General features: G+C 47.4%; 1 protein-coding gene and 1 pseudogene across 4 annotated transcripts in view; both read right to left on the bottom strand.

Moving 5' to 3' along the window:
• LOC146205421 (uncharacterized) overlaps positions 1-19,333 on the bottom strand; it is a 124,385-nt gene that overhangs the window by 7,717 nt on the left and 97,335 nt on the right. For 3 of the 4 annotated variants that reach the window (XM_084590079.1, XM_084590082.1, XM_084590081.1), the window contains one exon: positions 51-4,229. In XM_084590079.1, the coding sequence (XP_084446205.1) occupies positions 3,139-4,229 (1,091 nt within the window). In that variant the 3' untranslated portion in view covers positions 51-3,138. Of the gene's footprint in view, positions 1-50; positions 4,230-19,333 lie in introns of those variants that run through there. The other variant, XR_014704176.1, reaches the window with a different exon arrangement.
• Positions 18,064-19,239, bottom strand: LOC146205422 (uncharacterized; annotated as a pseudogene).

Raw genomic sequence — 19,333 nt, 5'->3', positions numbered from 1 at the left:
CAAGCGAGTAGACGGGAACAGCGCTGTTCCCGTCTACTCGCTTGTCCTATGTTTGTTGTGCTGTGTATTTTTAAAAAATGAAGCACCAACTAGCTCAACTCACAGTACCTTTGTCATCCCGAACCATACCTCCTCAATTAACCTTCAAATGCCCGTTGTGGCTGAACCATTCGGCGCAGTACATTCTGGATGGTGTCAAACAATTTGTCATCTTGTTCTTCATATGTTGCTATTAAAATTTGGCTCGTACTGTAAAATCTAGCCTGGAAGCTTACCAAGCGTGGAAGCGATTCATAAGATCGAAGCGACCGCAACAACTGCGGCCGATGGCTATTGCTCGTGAAACTTGGTTTAAGGATAGTTGAACCTCTATGACTTTTTTTTCAAGTTTCACCCGACTGCAGTACGAAGTGCGGTGACACCTCAGGCAGCAATCAGCTGCTGTATGCAGCAAAATAAAGGATCCAGCGGCACTTGAAATATTGTCAGCGCATGTGAAACCAGGCTGATTTGCACTGTTGTAGATGCCTCTGCACACCATAATCATGCTCCCCCATGACATGAAACAAAAAAGCTTCAAGGGGGAACACGGGGCTAAAGGGTTAACTTTTGAACTGTTGCACCAACTTCAGTAAGATTTTCAGAGAAGACTTGACCTTAGCACGAATGGAAAAAAAAGTATCTGTCATGATGAGTAATTAAGTGTGTCAGCTTAGGAAAACTATCATTTCAAAAATCATTAACATGTACTACTCGTTTGTGGTTAGATAACTTCTAGGTAGTTTATTAGGCAGGATAAATGCGGGTTCTTTGTAACCTTTGTAAAATTCTGAGCACTTTAAAAACAAACTTCATTTTTCTGCTGTAGTTGTATGCCACATATTTAATAATTTTTCTACAAGAATGATTAGGAATCCAAAAACAACCTTATCTTGTTCCTAACAAAATTTCAACCTAGAAACTACCTTGAAAGCAGCCTTTGACAAAAGAGTTTAGAAGTGGCAATTTTCCTAAAGGCTGTTCTCTTGCAAAATGTTTCAAATTATGCTAAATACAGGCCCTAAATTAATAAGTCAAACTGGCCTGGTGTATACGTTGGGTCATCCTTTTCAACATGATCCTGTTTTGTGGCGATTGCTTCGAGTAGACTTTTTTTTTTCCCAGCTTTATAGTTGTCCAGCACCCTTGCCTGCACTCGTGAAATGCTTTCCTTGGCTGTTTGCTATTCTATCTCCAGCCTTTTGGTTAGACAGGCTCCCAGCGGTATGAAGACAACATTCGAAGGTTACGTGCTGCGCTTTAGTCAATCCAAGCATCTACTTCTGTTTACCAGCCAATCCGCTGTTTCCATGGCCCAAAGTTTGCTTTCTCTTTGTTTTTCTTTTTAGCTGTCTGCTGCTCTCTTGATAGCAGGTTCTTTTGGCTAAAAAGCATGAAAAACAAGCATTCGAACTAGTGGATACACTCCGCATTCAGTTACTTGCCTGCTATGCGGCTGCATCTTGAAATCAGCGTTCATAGGCGCTTTCGGTGGTGAATGCCCCCCATCTCGCTAAACAATTAACCAAACTTGCTGAGAAGTTTCTTTAATAGATGCACAATCTAAAACAGTAAAAATTTAAGAATACTTTTTTTTTGGTGAAAATTGATTTCACCCCTGCATCCCCCTAAAAGAGCACGGACATGGCTGCGGAAAAGAAAAGCAGCTTGGAGTTTGCAAACAAGAGGGTATTATCTATTATAGCATGCTTAGGCAATGTGAACTCTCTGCGCTCAATTCACCTATAATAGCAAATTCAAGAAGTCAGCTTTGGTGTTTTTCAGCTAACGAGTTAAGAAACTATTACAAGGCTTATTTTTCTTTTTTTAACACTTGCTCCCAGACTGTATTTACAATCAAGCACAAAGGCACCCTTACTAGGATAACATACCGGAAGTACTGTGCAGAATGAGAGGATGTGAAGCGGGCTAGAATCTTTCGTCTGCTTAAGCTGTACAAGGCACCGCACAGAGGGGAGACAAGCTGTCCGCTTGACAATTACTGCCCAAGCAGCCCTCCTCTCTACCCGGGCATTCATAGAATTACAAGACATGCTGCAAGCTCAGATCACGTTAAAAGGGTACAAAGTTTTTGCTAGCCGGCTTTTCTTCCTTGTAGTAATAACTCTAAATGCGTGGTAACTGTGAAAATAAATTTAGGAAGCCAAAGTACAATGTATCTAATTAACAAAAAGCAATTCTTCACACTAACTTTTGTGTGACATCAAACTTGAGTTACTACAATGCCATTGATGATGAGGGCTAGAAGTTAATGACTTTTGGGAGAAGAAGCTTGTGTGCTTATGCCGCCTCCATGGCTTCACAATATTAACTCCTGACAGACAGAGATGTCACAAATTTTGTTCTGCTGCGATAATAAATCCTTCGATTTCTGTGCAGACAGAAATACTGAAGATGCTCGCTGGCCTCTAATGACTGCATTCAACAATGTTTCTCTGAATGTCTGTTTTTGAAAATTGCTTGATGGTATTCCCATACTGCTGTGGTTTTATGATACTGCTACCAACAGAGAGCAGGTGATGAAGCGCATGCGTGCCCGACCACAGTGGGGCAACCTTTTACCTGATTTCCCTTGCACAATAGTCCAACGACTTACTTTTCTGGCATCATAGGGCAGAGGCATAGGGGTTTCTTTAGCACATTCCTAAAGCTGTGAAGCTTGAAAATTACTACACTTGCCTTACTTTAATGAATCACAGTTATGACTTACATGGTGCGATTAAACAAAAGGTCTTAGCTAAGATAAAGCTTTGCTGTACTGACATTTGCCAGTGTACTAGAAGAATGCACATTCCATTTTATTTCTTATTTTTGCTCTTGCTCTTTTAATATACAAAACATATAAAAATACACATTTGAGCCAAATTAAACACTTACACGACATGCATCATATTTACAATTCTAAAGGCAGAGTTCAAGACTTGTGTCTGAACTCACAAAACTCAACATTTTTAAATCAAAGAAAGGAACAGGCAGATGAATTTCAAATGCCAAACAAAACCATTAATGGGGATGCGTATAATAAATAGCCCACTTTTTTCTTAAAAATGCTGACAATACCTATATAACAAACCTGCATCATAATGTTTCTGGTTCTTTTGGAGCAGTCTCATCTACTTTGTGCACCCTTCTGATATGTGCCATAAGGTTGCACTTTTGAGTAAATTGGCTACCACAGGCATCACACTTGAAAGGCTTTGCTCCTGTGTGCTTGATGAGATGCACAAGCAAGGCATTATTCTGGTTAAACGACTTGCTGCACACGTTGCACTGGAAAGGCCGCTCCCCTGTGTGGATTCGCTCGTGCCTTTTTAGCTGACTAGGCTTAGAGAATGCCTTTGGGCACTCCGAGCACTGGTGAAGAGCCTTTTTCCCTTTATCTTCTTTGCTCTTGTGTGACTCGAGATGCTCCTTGAGATGACTTGCTCTCTTGTAGGACTTGCCACACAGGTCACAGACGTGGATCCGAGCGCCATCGCCATCATCCACTGCTTTTCTGCGTTTCTCACCAGCAGCCTCGGTGATCATGCCAGGAGTTACAAAATCAGCTGCATCTATGACTGCACCCTCCATAAGGCTACCCTCAGCTGCTGCCAGTTCATCAAGGCCAAGTTCAGCAACAGCCATCTGCGCGGCAGGCACCTCGTCCTGGCCTGTGCTGCTGGATCCTCCTTCCACCACTGTGAAAGTCACCGCTCCATCCTTGCCCTCCGATGCTACCAGTGGCAGTGACTGGTCCAGCACCGCTGAGCTGCCACCTGAGGCATCCTGCTGAATAAGGAACGATCCAGCGTCCAACTGCTGCTCCAGATCTGGACCACTGGAGCCTGTGGCTGATGGTGTGATGGAGATGTTGATGTTGCCCTGCTGCTGCAGCTGCTGTAGCTGCTGCAAAAAAGTTGCATCAATCTGCACAGTTTGTGTGGAAGGGTTAAGACCTGTGATCTGGATGCCTGGGGCCAGCTGCAGTTGGATTTCCTCCATGATTCCCTCCGCATCAGGGGCCCCTTCTTCAAGGACGGCCACTGGTGGAGCTTTCTCTTCGCGAGGCAGCAAGCGGCTTCGGCGCCGCACATTTCCACTCTTGAAATGCGTCAGGATGTGACTCTTCCGGTGGCCAGATGTGCGAAAACGAAGGTCGCAGTGGGGACACTTGAAAGGGCGGGAACCTGAAAGCAATAGTCACTGTAAATACTCTTAAAAATGCAAGTGTTTCATGTACAGGGCTTTTCATGTGCCTAACAAATTTTTCAAGCCTGCTAGAGGCCACAATAATGCCCAGAAAATCAGAAAAGAATCATCTACTCAACTGTCAAGCGGCAGAACAAAGAGGTCAATAGCTTTCTGTGCATTCCAAAGCTTTACATCATTATAACCCTGGTGGCACTTCATGCACTCAGATGGCAGAAGACAATGGTTAGTTTTTTATAGCAAGCAGGCAAAAAATCACAAAATAGTTTTATATAACTGAAATTTGTGTATAAAATTTTATATAAAAAAAAAAAAAGCATGCATAAGAGCAGCAATTTAATCAGTGAAGGGATGCCTACTATGAGGGGGGGGGGGGGGGGATATCACTGCTAAAGAGCAGGGAAAGGTAGACTAGCTACTTTCTGAAGCCACTCGCAGAGATTCCGCAGACCGCAAACAACCAAGTGCCAAACAAGTTAGGTTGGCTTCTCTACATTGCACCAGAGATAAGCTGGTCAAATTCCAATTAGGGTTGCTCTTACACGTTACAGTAGTATTGCACGGAAAAAACAGTGGCAAAAATGAAAGATATATTTATTTATTTCAAAGATACTGCCAGCCTAAATTTAAGGCTCGGGCTGGAGTGGACAATACAAAATGATTAAAACAGAATACAGCATACACAAATAGCAGACATTGTTTTGTCATACCCCCCTTCCCCCCCCCCCCCCCCCCCCCTTCTTTTGTAGCTAAAGCTACATTGGCCACGAACAAGGAGTTTTGCGTGGCAGGAGGCACAGAGCCATTGCCTAGCAACCACCGCAGCTGGCGAACGCCGCGCGCTCGCCGCGCCATCTGGCAATCAGGAAGCAACCAGAAGAAGGTGGTGTCTAGTCTTTACTGCAACAACAACATAGCTAGATATAATGAGTAGCACATCCTAATTCAACTTCTCTAGCATGAAGATGATTGTAGTGATGATGATAGGCTAGTCAGCGGTGCATTTTGGGCGAGCGTGTACTCAGCATTGGACAGGAATGGATTGGATTGGATTGGACTGAATTGGACAGGATTAGTTGGACTGTATTTCACTGGAATTAACTGTACTTCATTGAACTGGATTGGTTTGGATTGGATTAGATTAGATTACACTGGTTTGGATGAGATTAGATTGGATTGGAGAGGAGTAGGTAGCCCAGCGCCAGGCACACATGCTTTCGCTACATATATCCTGGCCTAGCTGAACTAAGCAACGACCAATTTTTTTGCATCAGTGGCGAGCACGTCCTCCAATCAACAGGAGAGGACATAAATGCCGCCGCGGGGGCCCCACTACTGCAGCTACAGTGTACTAGAATTCTAGTACGCTGTACTGCAGCTGCCTTTAGTGGTAGGCTCCGGAGACTAGCATTGAGAGTAGAGTCATTCGCCGAGTGGCCATCGGGTGAACCCAGAACATGCACGACCACTGGCACCGCTGCTACTGCTGAGGGACTGCGGCATTGCTGCAGTGGCACTGTTTGCAACGACGACACATACATTTTAGTGCATGGACGTCTGCACGAATTGCAAAAGGGGCACTTGCCCCGTCCAAGCCCACCAGCCCTTGCTGCCCCCCTCCCCTTCCCTACTCCTCCACTCGTGCTGCAATATTAAAGGCCCAATTTTTCGACGCGACTGGCATAGCCGGCGACGTTGGCCATGGTACGTCGGCTATGAAGGGCGCGTCAAAAAACTGTCGCCTCTACAGTTCGGCGCAGCTGGCGTGCACGGTGTCGCCGCGCGCATGCGCACGAGACGCCTCGAGGGCTGGTACATTTCGGTGTGCATTTTCGAGCAGACGACAGGGTACCTGCAGGGAAGAACTGGCCGCCTATTGAGGCACTAATTACTGTCGCGATGAAGACAATATGCAATGTGTTTACTGTGAATGTTCAAAATGTTGCGAATGTTAAAATGGCACAAAGCATTTACAGCCAGCCGTGGAGATGTCCAGCCCAGCAACAGCCTGAGCCCGCGTCGACGACGGCTACAGACAGAACGATAATGATTGTGTACGTGCGAGTTTTACTGAAAACTGATCATCATTTAAGTATCTGTAAGATTACAGAAAAGTTGGAGATTACACAGTCATGAGGATCACTTTTTCGGTTGGCAACCAGTTCCTGTAAAATTTCATCAATTTTGCGAATTCCCAGGTTATTGAGCCGCTCACATTCCGTGTGCCCAAATCCATGGCCTTCGATTCCGGCGTGTACAGGTCGCAGCTCTATGTGAAGCTGCTTCCGCAGCTTCTGGTATTCTTCCACTGAATGTACTGCAGATAAAGAAAACAACACCATCATTACACCTCCTCGAGCACTGCATTAAAACGGGCCCGGCACACGTACTGCAGCGAAGAGCTCACTGCTTTGCCCGGCCGCACTGCTGACGGATTGCATCCCAAGCATTTTTTTCTTCTCAACGTCTCTGTAGTCAATTCGTTTGGTATCATAGACACAGGGCTGCGCTTGAATGCCTTCTAGCAGCTTTTCCGCAACAGTGTCTGAAACGAGCGTGCGGTCGCCTTTTCTAAGGCTCCTTAGCCGTTTCCATAGCAAGCCGCCATCTTCACTGCGCGTGAGGAATGCTGGGATGCGTGGCTGGCGCGGTCGGCGAGAAATAGGCGAGATTCTATTTGTGCGTCGGCGACGTTGGGCCATGTCGGCTCGCGCTCGCTACGTCCATCACGCCGTGACATTGGACTATAGACGTAGGTTTTTTGCCGATGTAACGTCGCGGAGGTCGACGCGCGTGCGTTACGTCAGACTATATTGGAGCCCTAAGGCAAAAGCTTTTAATGCCTCATATGCGGTGTCCGGCGTCCGTCTGTCCAATCATCCTGATAGCCACGCCGGACATGTGAGAAACGTATCTTATGGTGAGTTAAAATCACAGAACCAGAGCGTCCCGCACATGCCATGACAGAGCGCCTGAATCCGGTGAAGAGCAGGGGTTCCGACTCTGCGTTTTGAACACTTGTGTTCCGGCTGGAGCAAGTAGATGGAGCTCACAAACTGACAGAGGAAAATCCCGTCACTCCTTGCGCTTGTCTGCACTTCATGTAAGGGCCGAATCGTCTGTTTTCAAACATGTAATGTATTTAAGTTGCTCCTGCTGGTTCTTGAGATGTTGGCATCAACAACCTACGTGATCATTTCATTTATGGTCGCACAATCACACGCAGGTGCACACGGTAAGAGTTCTTCAGCTGTTTTTCGAATAAAACAGTCGTGGTGCGCAGTTTTCAGCCGCCCAAAGCATAGCAGTAACTGAATGGCTTGGAGTTTACGAAATTGAAGCACATACAGACAGTTTTGCAGTCGCCCTTTGAGATGAGGCTGCTCTCCAACCCGCTCTCCCCAAGAGAAAAGATCGCGACGGGAATTTGCAACGAAAGCGGTGGCAAGTACTGATCGTCTGCTAAAAAGCACTGAGGGCGGAGCCTGCACGGCCGAGACGACAAGCGGGTGGAAATGGAGAGCGCTGCTGAAGGAGTAAGTCATGCAAACTTCCGGCCGGTTCCGCCAATTTTGACGAAGTACTTTTGACTACTCCACGAAGTGACTTTGGCTCGGCGATTGCTCCCCATCTGCGTTTAGAAGACGCGATCCGTGTTCTGAATCTATGTTTGTAATACAACTGCTCCGTAAAGAGCAGGAAACGTTGCTCTGGAAGTGCTCCAACCCTGCGATTGGAATCCACCATTAGTTCTGCTTGTCTAATGTCATGCCAGCACGGTTGCTATGAAGACCGCCACCACTAGTTAACAGTGGATATAGTGGTCAATAATAATAGTGGTAGTGATAGTGATGATGATGACAGATGACTGACTATGACATCATCACCTCGTGACGGATGGTCATGACGTCGCGACTGGTCATGATGTCATCAGGCGATTCACGCATATAAGAAGTGGACCCCGCCGTGTGTCTGACCCAGGCGTCCGTGCGGCGCCTTTCATTTGGCACTTCCTCGAACGCCGCACCACACAGCATATACAGAAGCAGATGCAGTACAGCAAGCATCAGCGGCATTTCAAATTGATTTACAGGGAAGAAAATGCCCAGTATCTGTCACAAACTTAAGCCAGTAGCCAAGTCACCAGTAGCCAGTGCATATGCCAGGCATCTGTGCGGCGCCTTTCATTTGGTGCTTCCTTGAGCGCTACACCACACAGAAGCAGACATCAGCGGTGTTTCAAATTGGTTTACAGGAAACAAAAGGCACAGTATCTGTCACAATACTCTGCGGACATGTCTTAACCAAGCCATAAGGAAAAGGAGCAAGGTGGGACCGAAAAGAAAAAGAGGTGCCGTAGTGAAGGGCTTTGGACCACCATGCAATAGCGGATTTCGCCTCATCACAGTTTGGTGGTCCATAGTGCCCCCTAGAATGTTTTTCCCGGCTGACATCGGTGACAAGAAACTAGATCTGTAATGTTTATTTCGACGCCAACGGCAAAAGAAAAAAAAACTGTGTGTGTGGCAGGGGACTTTCTCCAACCCCTCCACTACAATTCAATGGGTTGATCCCCCCCCCCCCACTTTCCTCTAAGACAAAATGGTCTAGTACGATTTGCACGTTATCATGTTCGCACCGGCAAAATTGACCAAAAAGTTGCAGCACCACAACAGCTTTGTCCACAACAAACATGATGGCACAGGATAGAGGAAACACATGGCTAGCTAATCCCATGCATTTGCTCTTCGGTTCTCGCGAAGTAAACCGTGTTCAAACAGTTTAATGTGATGTTGGATGAAACAGCGCTAAGGACGAAGATAGACGAGGACACACACAGTGCTGACAACTTCATGGTTCCATGATGAAAGGAAATAAGTATGTGTGGTGCACATGCCTACCAGCTAATCATCTTTTTTACGCCTTGCCAAGAACATCAGCTCTGTGCTAAAACGGCACCGAAAGGGTGCTGACATAACGGTCCCAATGTTCTAGGATTCTTTCAGCTTCAATTATTTCCCTTGTGATACCATAAGTTTTTTTTTTAGGTTCTGCACTTCTCGAATAGACTCAGGTTTACATATTTATTTTTACGTTCCTTTATGCATACGATAACGGCAGTGAAGCGGCAGGTTACGGTCCTTGCATAGTTACATCTTTTTTTATTCTCATTCAGGCATCGTCTGGTTTGACCCATATGCATTTTACCATACTACAGTGGAAGCTCATAAACCAGTCCCACAGTGTAATCAACAAATGTTTCTATGCTTCGTCTTACATTCCAAACTGGTTAAGAGCCATAGTACAGTTTCGTCCAACATTAATAGACCCATGGCCGCTTAACCAATCCGTTTGTTGCTGTATGTTTGCTTAGACAGGAACAGAAAAGTGCAGAATTAACCGGCTTACTGGTAACGCCTACAAGCAGAAAAAGACAAAAGAAAAACTTCAGACAACGTTTGCCGGCCGAGAGTGACGCACAGAATGCTAGTTGGGGGCCAACAACGTACTGACTGTAGCCCAGCCATGCGTGCCTTTTTACTCACTCATGCAGTGGCACCCTCAAGTGAAAAATAAATGCCACAATTCCCTACCTCCATATGCTTTGTCATGTAACCTAAAAGATAGCGCAACGTTAGAATGTACAAGTAGCCTTTTCCACTCCATTCAAGCTGTCAATGCTTAACCGGGTTAGCAAACATTTGTTAGCTTCGGTTTTAGGCACCATGTTTTGGGAGAATGTTTTTGCAGGTCCTCGGTGTGCAATCACATGACACTGGGGTGATGTAGCCTATACATCACATTCACGGTGCTCCTTTTTTCTTTTTTTTTCTTGAGAGGCGTGTTGCTCAGTCAAAAGGCGCGACGCGGGGAGGAGGAGGACAAAACATCTTTATTTATTTAATCAGTGAGGGTAGGGGGGGGGGGAGGGGTCCCGTTAAGGGTCCCGTTGGCCGTGGCTGCAGTAACAGCTCGGCGAGCCAGCCACTGCTGGTGCTCCGGGCAGGGGTCCTGCAGGGTGGCCTCCCAATCTTCCATGCAGAGGTGGGGGAGAGGGGTTAAAGAAGGGGCAACTTGGCACGCCCAAACCATGTGGTATATGCGGGGAGGTGTAGAGTGAGCGCCGATCCTGTTCGTTTGCAATATTTTGCGTTAATTCATTTTCTTCCGGTGGTTTGGCGGGTGGCTGGTATTCGAAGCGGCGCAGGGACTAGGAAGTCGTAGGTCTGCTTCTTCGCAGCGCGCTGCAGGGAATGTGTGTTTGCTTTCCTCATTGTAATGAAAACGTGGAGTACTGACCGTATGCGGGGCCACAAATATATTGAGTGCCTGCGCATAATTATTTGCATGCTCGCACGCCCACATACATGCAGTTCTTTAGTGGTGGAAAATAACTGGCTAGACAGAGCATATTTTAAGGGCGCGTAAACATTGACGTAATTAAGCTGAGAACTATATACAAGGTGTGCTTATACTTACGGACAGACAATTTTCTGTCTCTATAGTTGTTCCACATTACGGGCATAGCTTAAGGTGCAAAAGCGGCTTATTCAGCCCTGTGCAACGCGCTGCGCACAGAAGCAGACAAATCTTTTGCGCTACCTCCGCTGCAGCTCAGGCCAAATCAACCCATTACTCACTGCTAGGATAAAAAAACAAAAAAAGGAAGAAAGGAAGCAAGCGAGCGTGGGCAGCTCCAAGACGTTACTGGTTTGAAACCGCACTGTCTACATTGGCTAGCCTGTCCGCTCATCACTGCGAAAAAAAAAAACAAAACGTGCATACTGCTGTGTGCTTTGCACGCAGGACGGCTAGACGCTTCTCCTCCCCCAGCCGCGCTCCGACCGCCAAGGGCTTCCTTTCATCCTTCCCGCGTATTGAAATTTTTTGCAGCCACCCTCCAGTAGAATAAATAAAAAAAAAAAAGGACACGCAGACATCACTTTTGGGTCACGTGATTGCGCGCCCAGGACCTGCAAAAATACCCTTCCCACAAGCCCCTCCGGGAGCTCACTTTACCGGGGTGGCGCAGTGGTTACGGCGCTCGACTACTGTGCCCAAGGAAGCGGGATCGAATCCCGGCCTCGGCGGCTTCGTTTCGATGGGGGCGAAACGGAGTGGCGTCCGTGTGCTGTGCGATGTCAGTGCACGTTAAAGAACCCCAGGTGGTTGAAATTTCCGGAGTCCTCCACTATGGCGTCTCTCATAGCCTGAGTCGCTTTGGGACGTTAAACTCCACAAACCAACCAACCTTCCCACGTGTTTTTAGGCATGCGCATGACAGTTGTTTCCTTCCGCCATGCATCAAGCCATAGAGGAAGGATCAAGCATATTCTAGAACACTTTAATCAATCCATGAATATATATTCTTGTAAACTTCTGAAAATAAAACCCCTTCTCAGTCAGCGCTGTGTGTCCTCTTCTACGTCCTTCGCGCTGTTTTTAGGCCTTAAGTTAACCTGAAGTTGAAGTAAGGCCTGAAGTGATCGCCTTCATATCGCATTGCCACGTTTTTGATGGGGGTCCTCCTGCGCGGCACGACCCTGCGGACCGCCTTCTCGGCCAGCTGCCTGCAGGACTTCGCTGCGCATCTGCAGGCGGTCGACGACGTGCTGGAGGCGGCTGCCTCGGCCAGCTGCCTGCAGGACTTCGCTGCGCATCAGCAGGCGGTCGGCGACGTACCGGATGCGGCTGCCGGGCAAGGGGCCCCTGCCCAGAGGCAGCGGCTGCTCCCCGCGCTCTGCAATGGCACCACCGCTGCGGACTTGAAGCACAGCGTTTTCGGTGGGCACGATCGGCTCCAGTTCCACTTGCTGCTGCTGCTCGCCCGCGGGGGTGGCGAGGGAGCACAGCGGCATCACCTCGCGCTGGTACTGAGGAGTGCAGTGCACTCGTTTGTGGGCCAGAAAGTTCGGGGCGCTGCGGAACAGGCTGCGGTACACCTTGCACTCAAAGACCATGCTGCACTCGTTCCGCAACACGTCCTTAACCTCTCGAGTACCACTAGCCATGTACTGTACTATCTGGTGCACACCCTGAACGGCCAGCTCGATGGGCACTAGCAAAATCGAGTGGTCTACTTTATCTTCCATCGCCATCTTGCTGCTGAGTCACGTGGGTCAACTAGAGATGGGCAGACGGCTCACATCTGTACAAGTGAGTGGGTTGCTCAGGGGTGGCTGGATATACATGTGTGTGTGTGTGTGTGTGTGTGTGTGTGTGTGTGTGTGTGTGTGTGTGTGTGTGTGTGTGTGTGTGTGCGTGCGTGCGTGCGCGTGTGTGTGCGTGTGTGATATTAATAGTAAAAAAGAAATTTTTGGCCCGCACGTGACACAGCAAGCGGTGGCATTTAGCATCAGTTTCTGCCTGCAGTTGTGATTGCAGTTGCGGTTTCTGCCTGTTGAGACGACTGAGGAAGGTGCTACGAAAGAACACGGAACATTCGGACCACTTCGCTCTGCTTTATCCTCTCCGGAGCATGGCTACAGTTAGCATGGCTCCGCTCCGGACACTAAAAAACACCGCGTACCAAGTACGCTTGGAGTACAACATTGGCCTCGAACGCCTGATGCCCGATCTCATGGGCATCAGGGGAGGATGGCCCCGAACCGTCTCGTCGAATCCAGGTCGCCGGGTCTTCTGCTGTAGTTGTGCGACGAGCGCGACGGGCATATGGTCATTATTTCCCTCTTCTTACCTGCCACTGACTTCTTTCACTTCTATTCCGATCAGATATATAATAGTTGCTGTCAGTGCTATCTGTGTCCCCTCCTATCTTCGTCCTCGTCCTATGCGCTATTTCATCAAAAGAGTAAACTGCACGTTCGATTGTCTTTTGAGACACGAAAGACTTCATTTTCAAATGGTGTTGCACCACGACCAATGAGTGTCGTGAGACATCGTACAGCAGCATGGCAATGAACGGCGCTATTCTTTACCAATTACGGCTTCTTTACTCCCCCCTTCAGTGGCATCGGGTGTCACACTATATTACGCATACAGAGCTAAAGGGATTGCCGCGGACCACTTTACACAGCGGACGAGTACGAGTACCGGTTCCCACTTGTCGGCATGGAACGAAACAACAAAACGATAAGAAAAAAAAGTGCGGACACCAGCAGCAGTGCGCCCGCGGTACCCGCGGGAAGATCCGAAGGCAATGGGTTGGTTGCAACACTGACAAGGAAGGGCGGTATAGTTGCTTTTTCACTTTGCGTTTTGAAAAGCTCACCCGGCTCCGACAAACAAATTAAGGCTCACTGAATGAGAGAACCGGCTTTTCAAAAGAACCACCATTCCAGCCATCTAGCAGATCTCCATTCATAGAACAAAAGCAAAAGAATCACCTCACTTGCTCTCCAAAAGTATAGGTAGGTAGGTAGGGGTCTTTGGATTATTCTCGGGGGGGGGATACCGGACACGGGTTATGCCGGCCTTAATTCGCGGCGGCACTCTTGGTGTCCGGGGGAAAAAGTATAGACCAAAAGAACGGCGCACTCCGCTCAAAAGACAGCCGAGGGCGAGGACATTTGCGAATCTTGCGAGAAAGGGCAGGAGGTTGCTTTCTCGCATCGCTAATAGATGGCGCGGAAGTCGCACCCGCCTGTGACCATGGCCGGTCTCGAGGGAGAGAAACGCGTTCTCCCTCGAGACCGGCCGTGCTGTGACAAAGGTTCATCGAACGAGAGAACCAGCAATCAGCTCTCCGAAAGATACAATGGCTTCGACCGCTCCGGATCCGATGGCTCCGACTTGGAGGAACCAAATGGCTCACCCGCTCTTTGAAAGGAGCGGCTCCGAAGATTCGGCTCGCTCCGGAGCTACCCATCCCTAGGGTCAACTGCCATAGACCCTTTGCAAAACTCTGGAAGTCAGCTTCTCTGCACAGCAAAAACCCCTGCACCATGGCGGCCAAACCTTTTTTTTTTTCTTTTTTTTTTTAGAGCCGAAGTTGCGTGCAGTGCAGGAGACGTCTATTGTGACAATAATGGCCACGTCCATTTCCTGCACCCTCTGTCTGTTGGTGCCGCAATCATGGTTTTCAAAAGCGAAGGAATTCTACTCCCCAGGTTTAAGCATGACATCAGGCTTGACACAAGTATTCTGCACTGCACCCAACCTCTGCCCCCAAAACAGGTTTGGCCGTCATGGTGAAGGGGTTTTTGCTGTGCAAAGAAGCTGACTTTCAAGTTTTGCAAAGGGTCTACACATCAAGGATCCCCAGTCAGATGGGTGTCGAGCCAGCACTGAGAGCTACATCCGGGCACCGACTTCCCTTCATCCAGGCACTGAACGAGATTTAACTAGATGTGTCACTCAGTCATCAATCTTTATTCACAAGGATGACCCGAGTCCTAAAGAAAAAGTGGGTGGACAGAGAGAGTAATTTAATGAGAAGAAAGACCGAGAGGTCGGCCGGCGGAAGGGAAGGGGGGGAAGAGATAGGATGTGAATGAAGAGTGATGATGTCATAGTACAGTGAGGTTTCACTTGTGGTCTGAGTTATTGAGGAGCCCATGCATACACTTAACGAGTCCGTGAAATGAAACATGCCGCACATGTCTTGGACACACACCACTTGTCATAGAACAAACACCGCCACAATTGCAAAGAACTCTGCACTCTCATAGGCCAGCACAAACGCAGAAACATGCACCAGAAAACCTCAAAGTACCACATACATGTGTCATGCTCGCGCACTTGAGGAAACCATGCACACTCGTAGAACGCATAGTGCCGCATATGTCTTGGACGCACCACTTGTCAGTGAACACACATGCCAACACAAACGTGGAAGCACGCACACGAGTCACTTCAGCAGAAAAAGCTCAAAGTGCACTGACACATGTTTCAGCACAGGTGCGAATGCACGTGTTATACTCACTCACTTCACAGCACACGCAAATGTCACTACCCTGCAAAACTTTGATGTGGGGCACATTTTATGAGGCCGAGCCTGCCCCACCCGCATTTATGTCCAACGTGAACCACTACAGGTGCATTTGCTACACATAACTAGGCATAATCACCACTCCCTGGCCAACATTAGTAGCGTGCGCCCAGACGCATCTTATTTGAAAGCTATCACGACGCAATGGAATGTAATGCTTACAAAAAACATGCCCCACCAAATTTCGGCAGTGCCATTATGGACAATTCCGAAATCTCACATGCGTGATGATATTCCAGGTATACAAAAAAAGTCGCACATCGCAACAGTTGGACTCAAACAGTCAGCACTGTCATATATCTCATCTCTGCATGCTTTTGTCGAAGGCTCAGTGATGACCACCTCTTCAGCAGTGGCGTTTGTAGTGCCTGGACACGCGCACAGCCACCATTTTAAAGTTATGCATAAAACATCATCCACTGCAACTGAACTGGCAGGCATAAGAGAGGCCATCCGATACATTGGTCAGCAGAATGCAAATCACTGGACAATATTCTGCGACTCGAGACCTGCACTACAGACTATAAAAAACATAAAACCAAGTACACATGAGCAGCTAGTTGGGCAAATTGTTGTTCCGCTTGCTGAGGCCTTTCAGCGTGGCCACGTCGTCACGTTTCAATGGATCCCCAGCCATTGCGGTATCGCAGGCAATGAAAGTGCTGATGCAGAAGCCAAGCTGGCTCATGAAGACCAGCCTTCCATACACCTCTCAATCTCAAGAAGTGATGCCGCAGCATTACTGGCTCATTCAATGCAGTCTGCTATGCATCTACACTGGGACGATGCAAGCCATCAGCAGATCTCTCGGCTAGATGCAGGCTCGCAACTTCATGTATCATCTAAAGTTGTGCGATGTCAAGGAACTCTGCTCCATCGGTTACGGCTTAGAGTCTCGTACAACAAAGGCTTCCTCCACAAGATCTGAGTTGAAGCAAACCCTAATTGCATGAACTGCAACATTCCAGAGAATTTTTATATTATTTGTGAGTACCCTAACTATAGTGACGTGAGGAGGGCCTTGGAAAATACTCTCAAGCAGTTGGACAGCCACCCTCTCTCTCAGGAAAAGCTAGTGCCAGGGAGAAGTGGGTGGGCTAGGCGAGGATGAGAGTGCCTAGCAGATCATGGCACCTAGCTGGCCATGAAGCCCAGCATGGCACTACGCTTGTGCTTGGCGTTGGTAATGTGGTCGTCCAGTCCTCGGATACCTGGATGTGGTAGGCAGAGATTTAGCTGGCACAGAGGCTCGCCGTGCCAGGACAGGTCCAGATCAGGTGGTGCAAATCATCAGTCAGCTGGGTAGCTGAGATGAGTTCTCCGCTCCATGCTTCCGCGCCCTCCCCAAGGATGGCGCCATGATGTCACGCCAACGATCGAGGCGGCAGCAGTTCGAAACGTCTCACTGTTCCGCGGCATCAGCTCATGGCTCTCCCATTTCCCCCTTTAGCAGAAAGATGTATACACACACTCGGGGAGCACTCAAACACACTGCTACTTCTACATTTATGTCAAGTCTGCGTCGTGTCATGAACATGTGCGCTTCTGCATCATTCTATATTTCAATGCCATCACAAAGAATTGCTTAAAGGGACTGAATGAAGACTGACCAAAAAAATGTAATGAGATTATGGCGGAAATGAAAAGGCCTTGCCTCATATGGTATAGATCGAGCACTACAATATCCAAAAAACAAGGCTTTATAATTTTAATTTGGCTCTGAAAGACGCATGAAAATGACTGATGTCACCTCTTGCGGCAAAATGCTGTAATTATCACTGTAGTAACCCACGTGACCACATCTTGGGAAAATGTCACTGGTTTTCATAAGTGCACAGTGTTCTCTATTTTTTGAAAAGTGCTCACGCTGTTTTATTATATTTTGGACTCTCTCAGCTGCGCCCGTCAGCAAAAACCAGCATCCTTTCACATCTCCTATGATGTGCTTGTAGCGTTTGTCATCAGATGGCACCAGAGTGGTTTGATTTTTTTTTTTTGTGAAGCGGTGACCATGGCTATGATGGCTGGAAGGGGTAGGTGGCGCGAACGGGCGGGCAGCGCCGCTCTTCCATTTTATGTCTCATGTAGGTGGTGCTGCTCTCAGCACTTCGATGCATGCTCGGTTTGCGCAGTCATTGCGCTGGGTAAATATTGCAGCACAGGCCTACCAACAAAATAATGAAATTAATTTATCTACTTCAAATATATTATCCAGATAAGTAAGATAGGCAAGTCTGGAGTTACCTTGACAGCACATATGCTCTCTGGCACAGTGAAAGCGTGTGATTCAGCGATGGCAGCTGTTTTTCTTTTCGTGCCAATAAGCGATGCTTGCAACGATGAAGTTCACTTTCATGATGCGCACAAATAGTCGTTAGTTGTTGCTTTTTTTTATGAAGCAAATGATTTTGATTTGCCTTTATGGGGTTTAACATCCCAAAGCAACTGAGGCTGAGTAACGTTTCAATCAATTTAGATGACCTGGAGTTCGCTAACGTGTTATTACGTCGCATGGCAGGCAGGTGCCAGGCTTGTTTTCTGTCGTTACCAGCAAATTTTCGGCCTGTCAGAAGTGGAAGGTACAATTTTTGCCGCATGACAGCTGGAAAATGTTTGCTCTTACTATAGAACATACAACATGCGATGTAAAGCTTTAAGTAGAGAAAATTACAGTTTTATTGACAAAAACCTTCCTTGCATAAACAAAGCTTTTTTTTTTTTATTGGAATTAAGGATAAGAATGCTGAAAAAGAAAATTAGAATATCACAGTGATGAGGTAGCTGTTGCAGGCCTCGAATATACATGCAGTACAGGTAGAATAAAAACAATATTCAGGAACTGCTCACAACCACATAGCAAATTAAAGGACCCATCTCAGTTTCAACGGCTTCATTCTCTCCTGCCTTTCTTTTTGTAGTGAGTTCTGCATCTTCAAGCAGAAGTGCAGTCTGCTAAGAACATAGGACTTGATCACTCTGTTTGTCCCAGATTTCTATGTTCATGACAACCAACCAGCTGCAATTTCATCATTTGACAACAGGATACCAAGTCCAAAATGCTCTCTCTTTGGATTTCCCAGCTACTAAAACAGCCAATAAAGGTGTTTTCAAGGGATGTCACAAGCGCGTTTAGATTACTTGACAAAAATACAAGACCACCTCTGTCAACTGCACTGGTAAGACACGCTGCATCTGGAGAAGTTTCACCCTTGAGTCTGAGGAGTTGTTTGCAGCACTCTTCATATTTTGTGCCAGCGATGCATTTCTTCGCCACATAGCCAGCAATATAAAATATGAGTCTTGAATCACTGGCCTGAGTGATGAGAGATGTGTATTCGACGCCACAGCCTTTGAGAACTTCATTTGCCTCACTGAGGTCTCCCACGTCGAGAAGCTGGTTAACCTTATTTTGGAATTTCGATTTCTCAATGCCATCAGTTCCGATGAGACTTAAGAAGTCCGGCAGACACATTTCTATGACTGTGTAATTTTGCAAGATTTTGGAAAGTTAGGCAGTTCACTGATATTAAAAACTGCGTTGGGGTTGGGTGATCATTGCACCCTGACATCTGCCTCACAATCCCAAAGAGTCTTTCAATGGGGTCCTGACTAAGCCTGGACGTCATCAGGTACCAATAGTCCAGTTCTGTAGTCACGTAAGCGAGAAGATCAAGAGTGCTTGAAAGTGTGACGTGAAATCCTTCGTTCGAGCTCTGATTAAGGCAGACTTGCTATTGTGACCCTGTCATTTCCTCCCACGTGTTCAGATAGGCCAGAAAGTCTTTTATGCACTGTTTGTGAGCCTTGCCTGGCCTTAGCGCATCATAGCTGCATCTTGAAGTCATTGCCTTAATTAATGCTCGCATCCTGCCCATGAAAGCAACAGTGGCAAGTGAATCTCCACATTGCTTTTCGATTTCTTCTTTGTACAAGAAGAGACCTCTCAGGGCCTCATCACTGAAGAGGCAAAACGCGTAGCTCACCCTCATTTTTTCAAAACCGTCTGGCCACACAACTGTTTTGTTGACATATGGCATCGCTTTTACTGTGGTTTTGTGCCTCTCATCACATTTACAGGCATAATCTAAATGATCAGCACAAGCACGTCCTTCGGGGGGCTTGAATCCAGTC

The sequence above is a fragment of the Amblyomma maculatum genome, chromosome 1 (genome assembly GCF_055883805.1).
Source record: "Amblyomma maculatum isolate TAMU_Amacu chromosome 1, ASM5588380v1, whole genome shotgun sequence".
NCBI lineage: Eukaryota > Metazoa > Arthropoda > Arachnida > Ixodida > Ixodidae > Amblyomma > Amblyomma maculatum.
The sequence above is the reverse complement of the archived record's forward strand: the minus strand, read 5'-3'. Positions and strand labels throughout refer to the sequence as shown.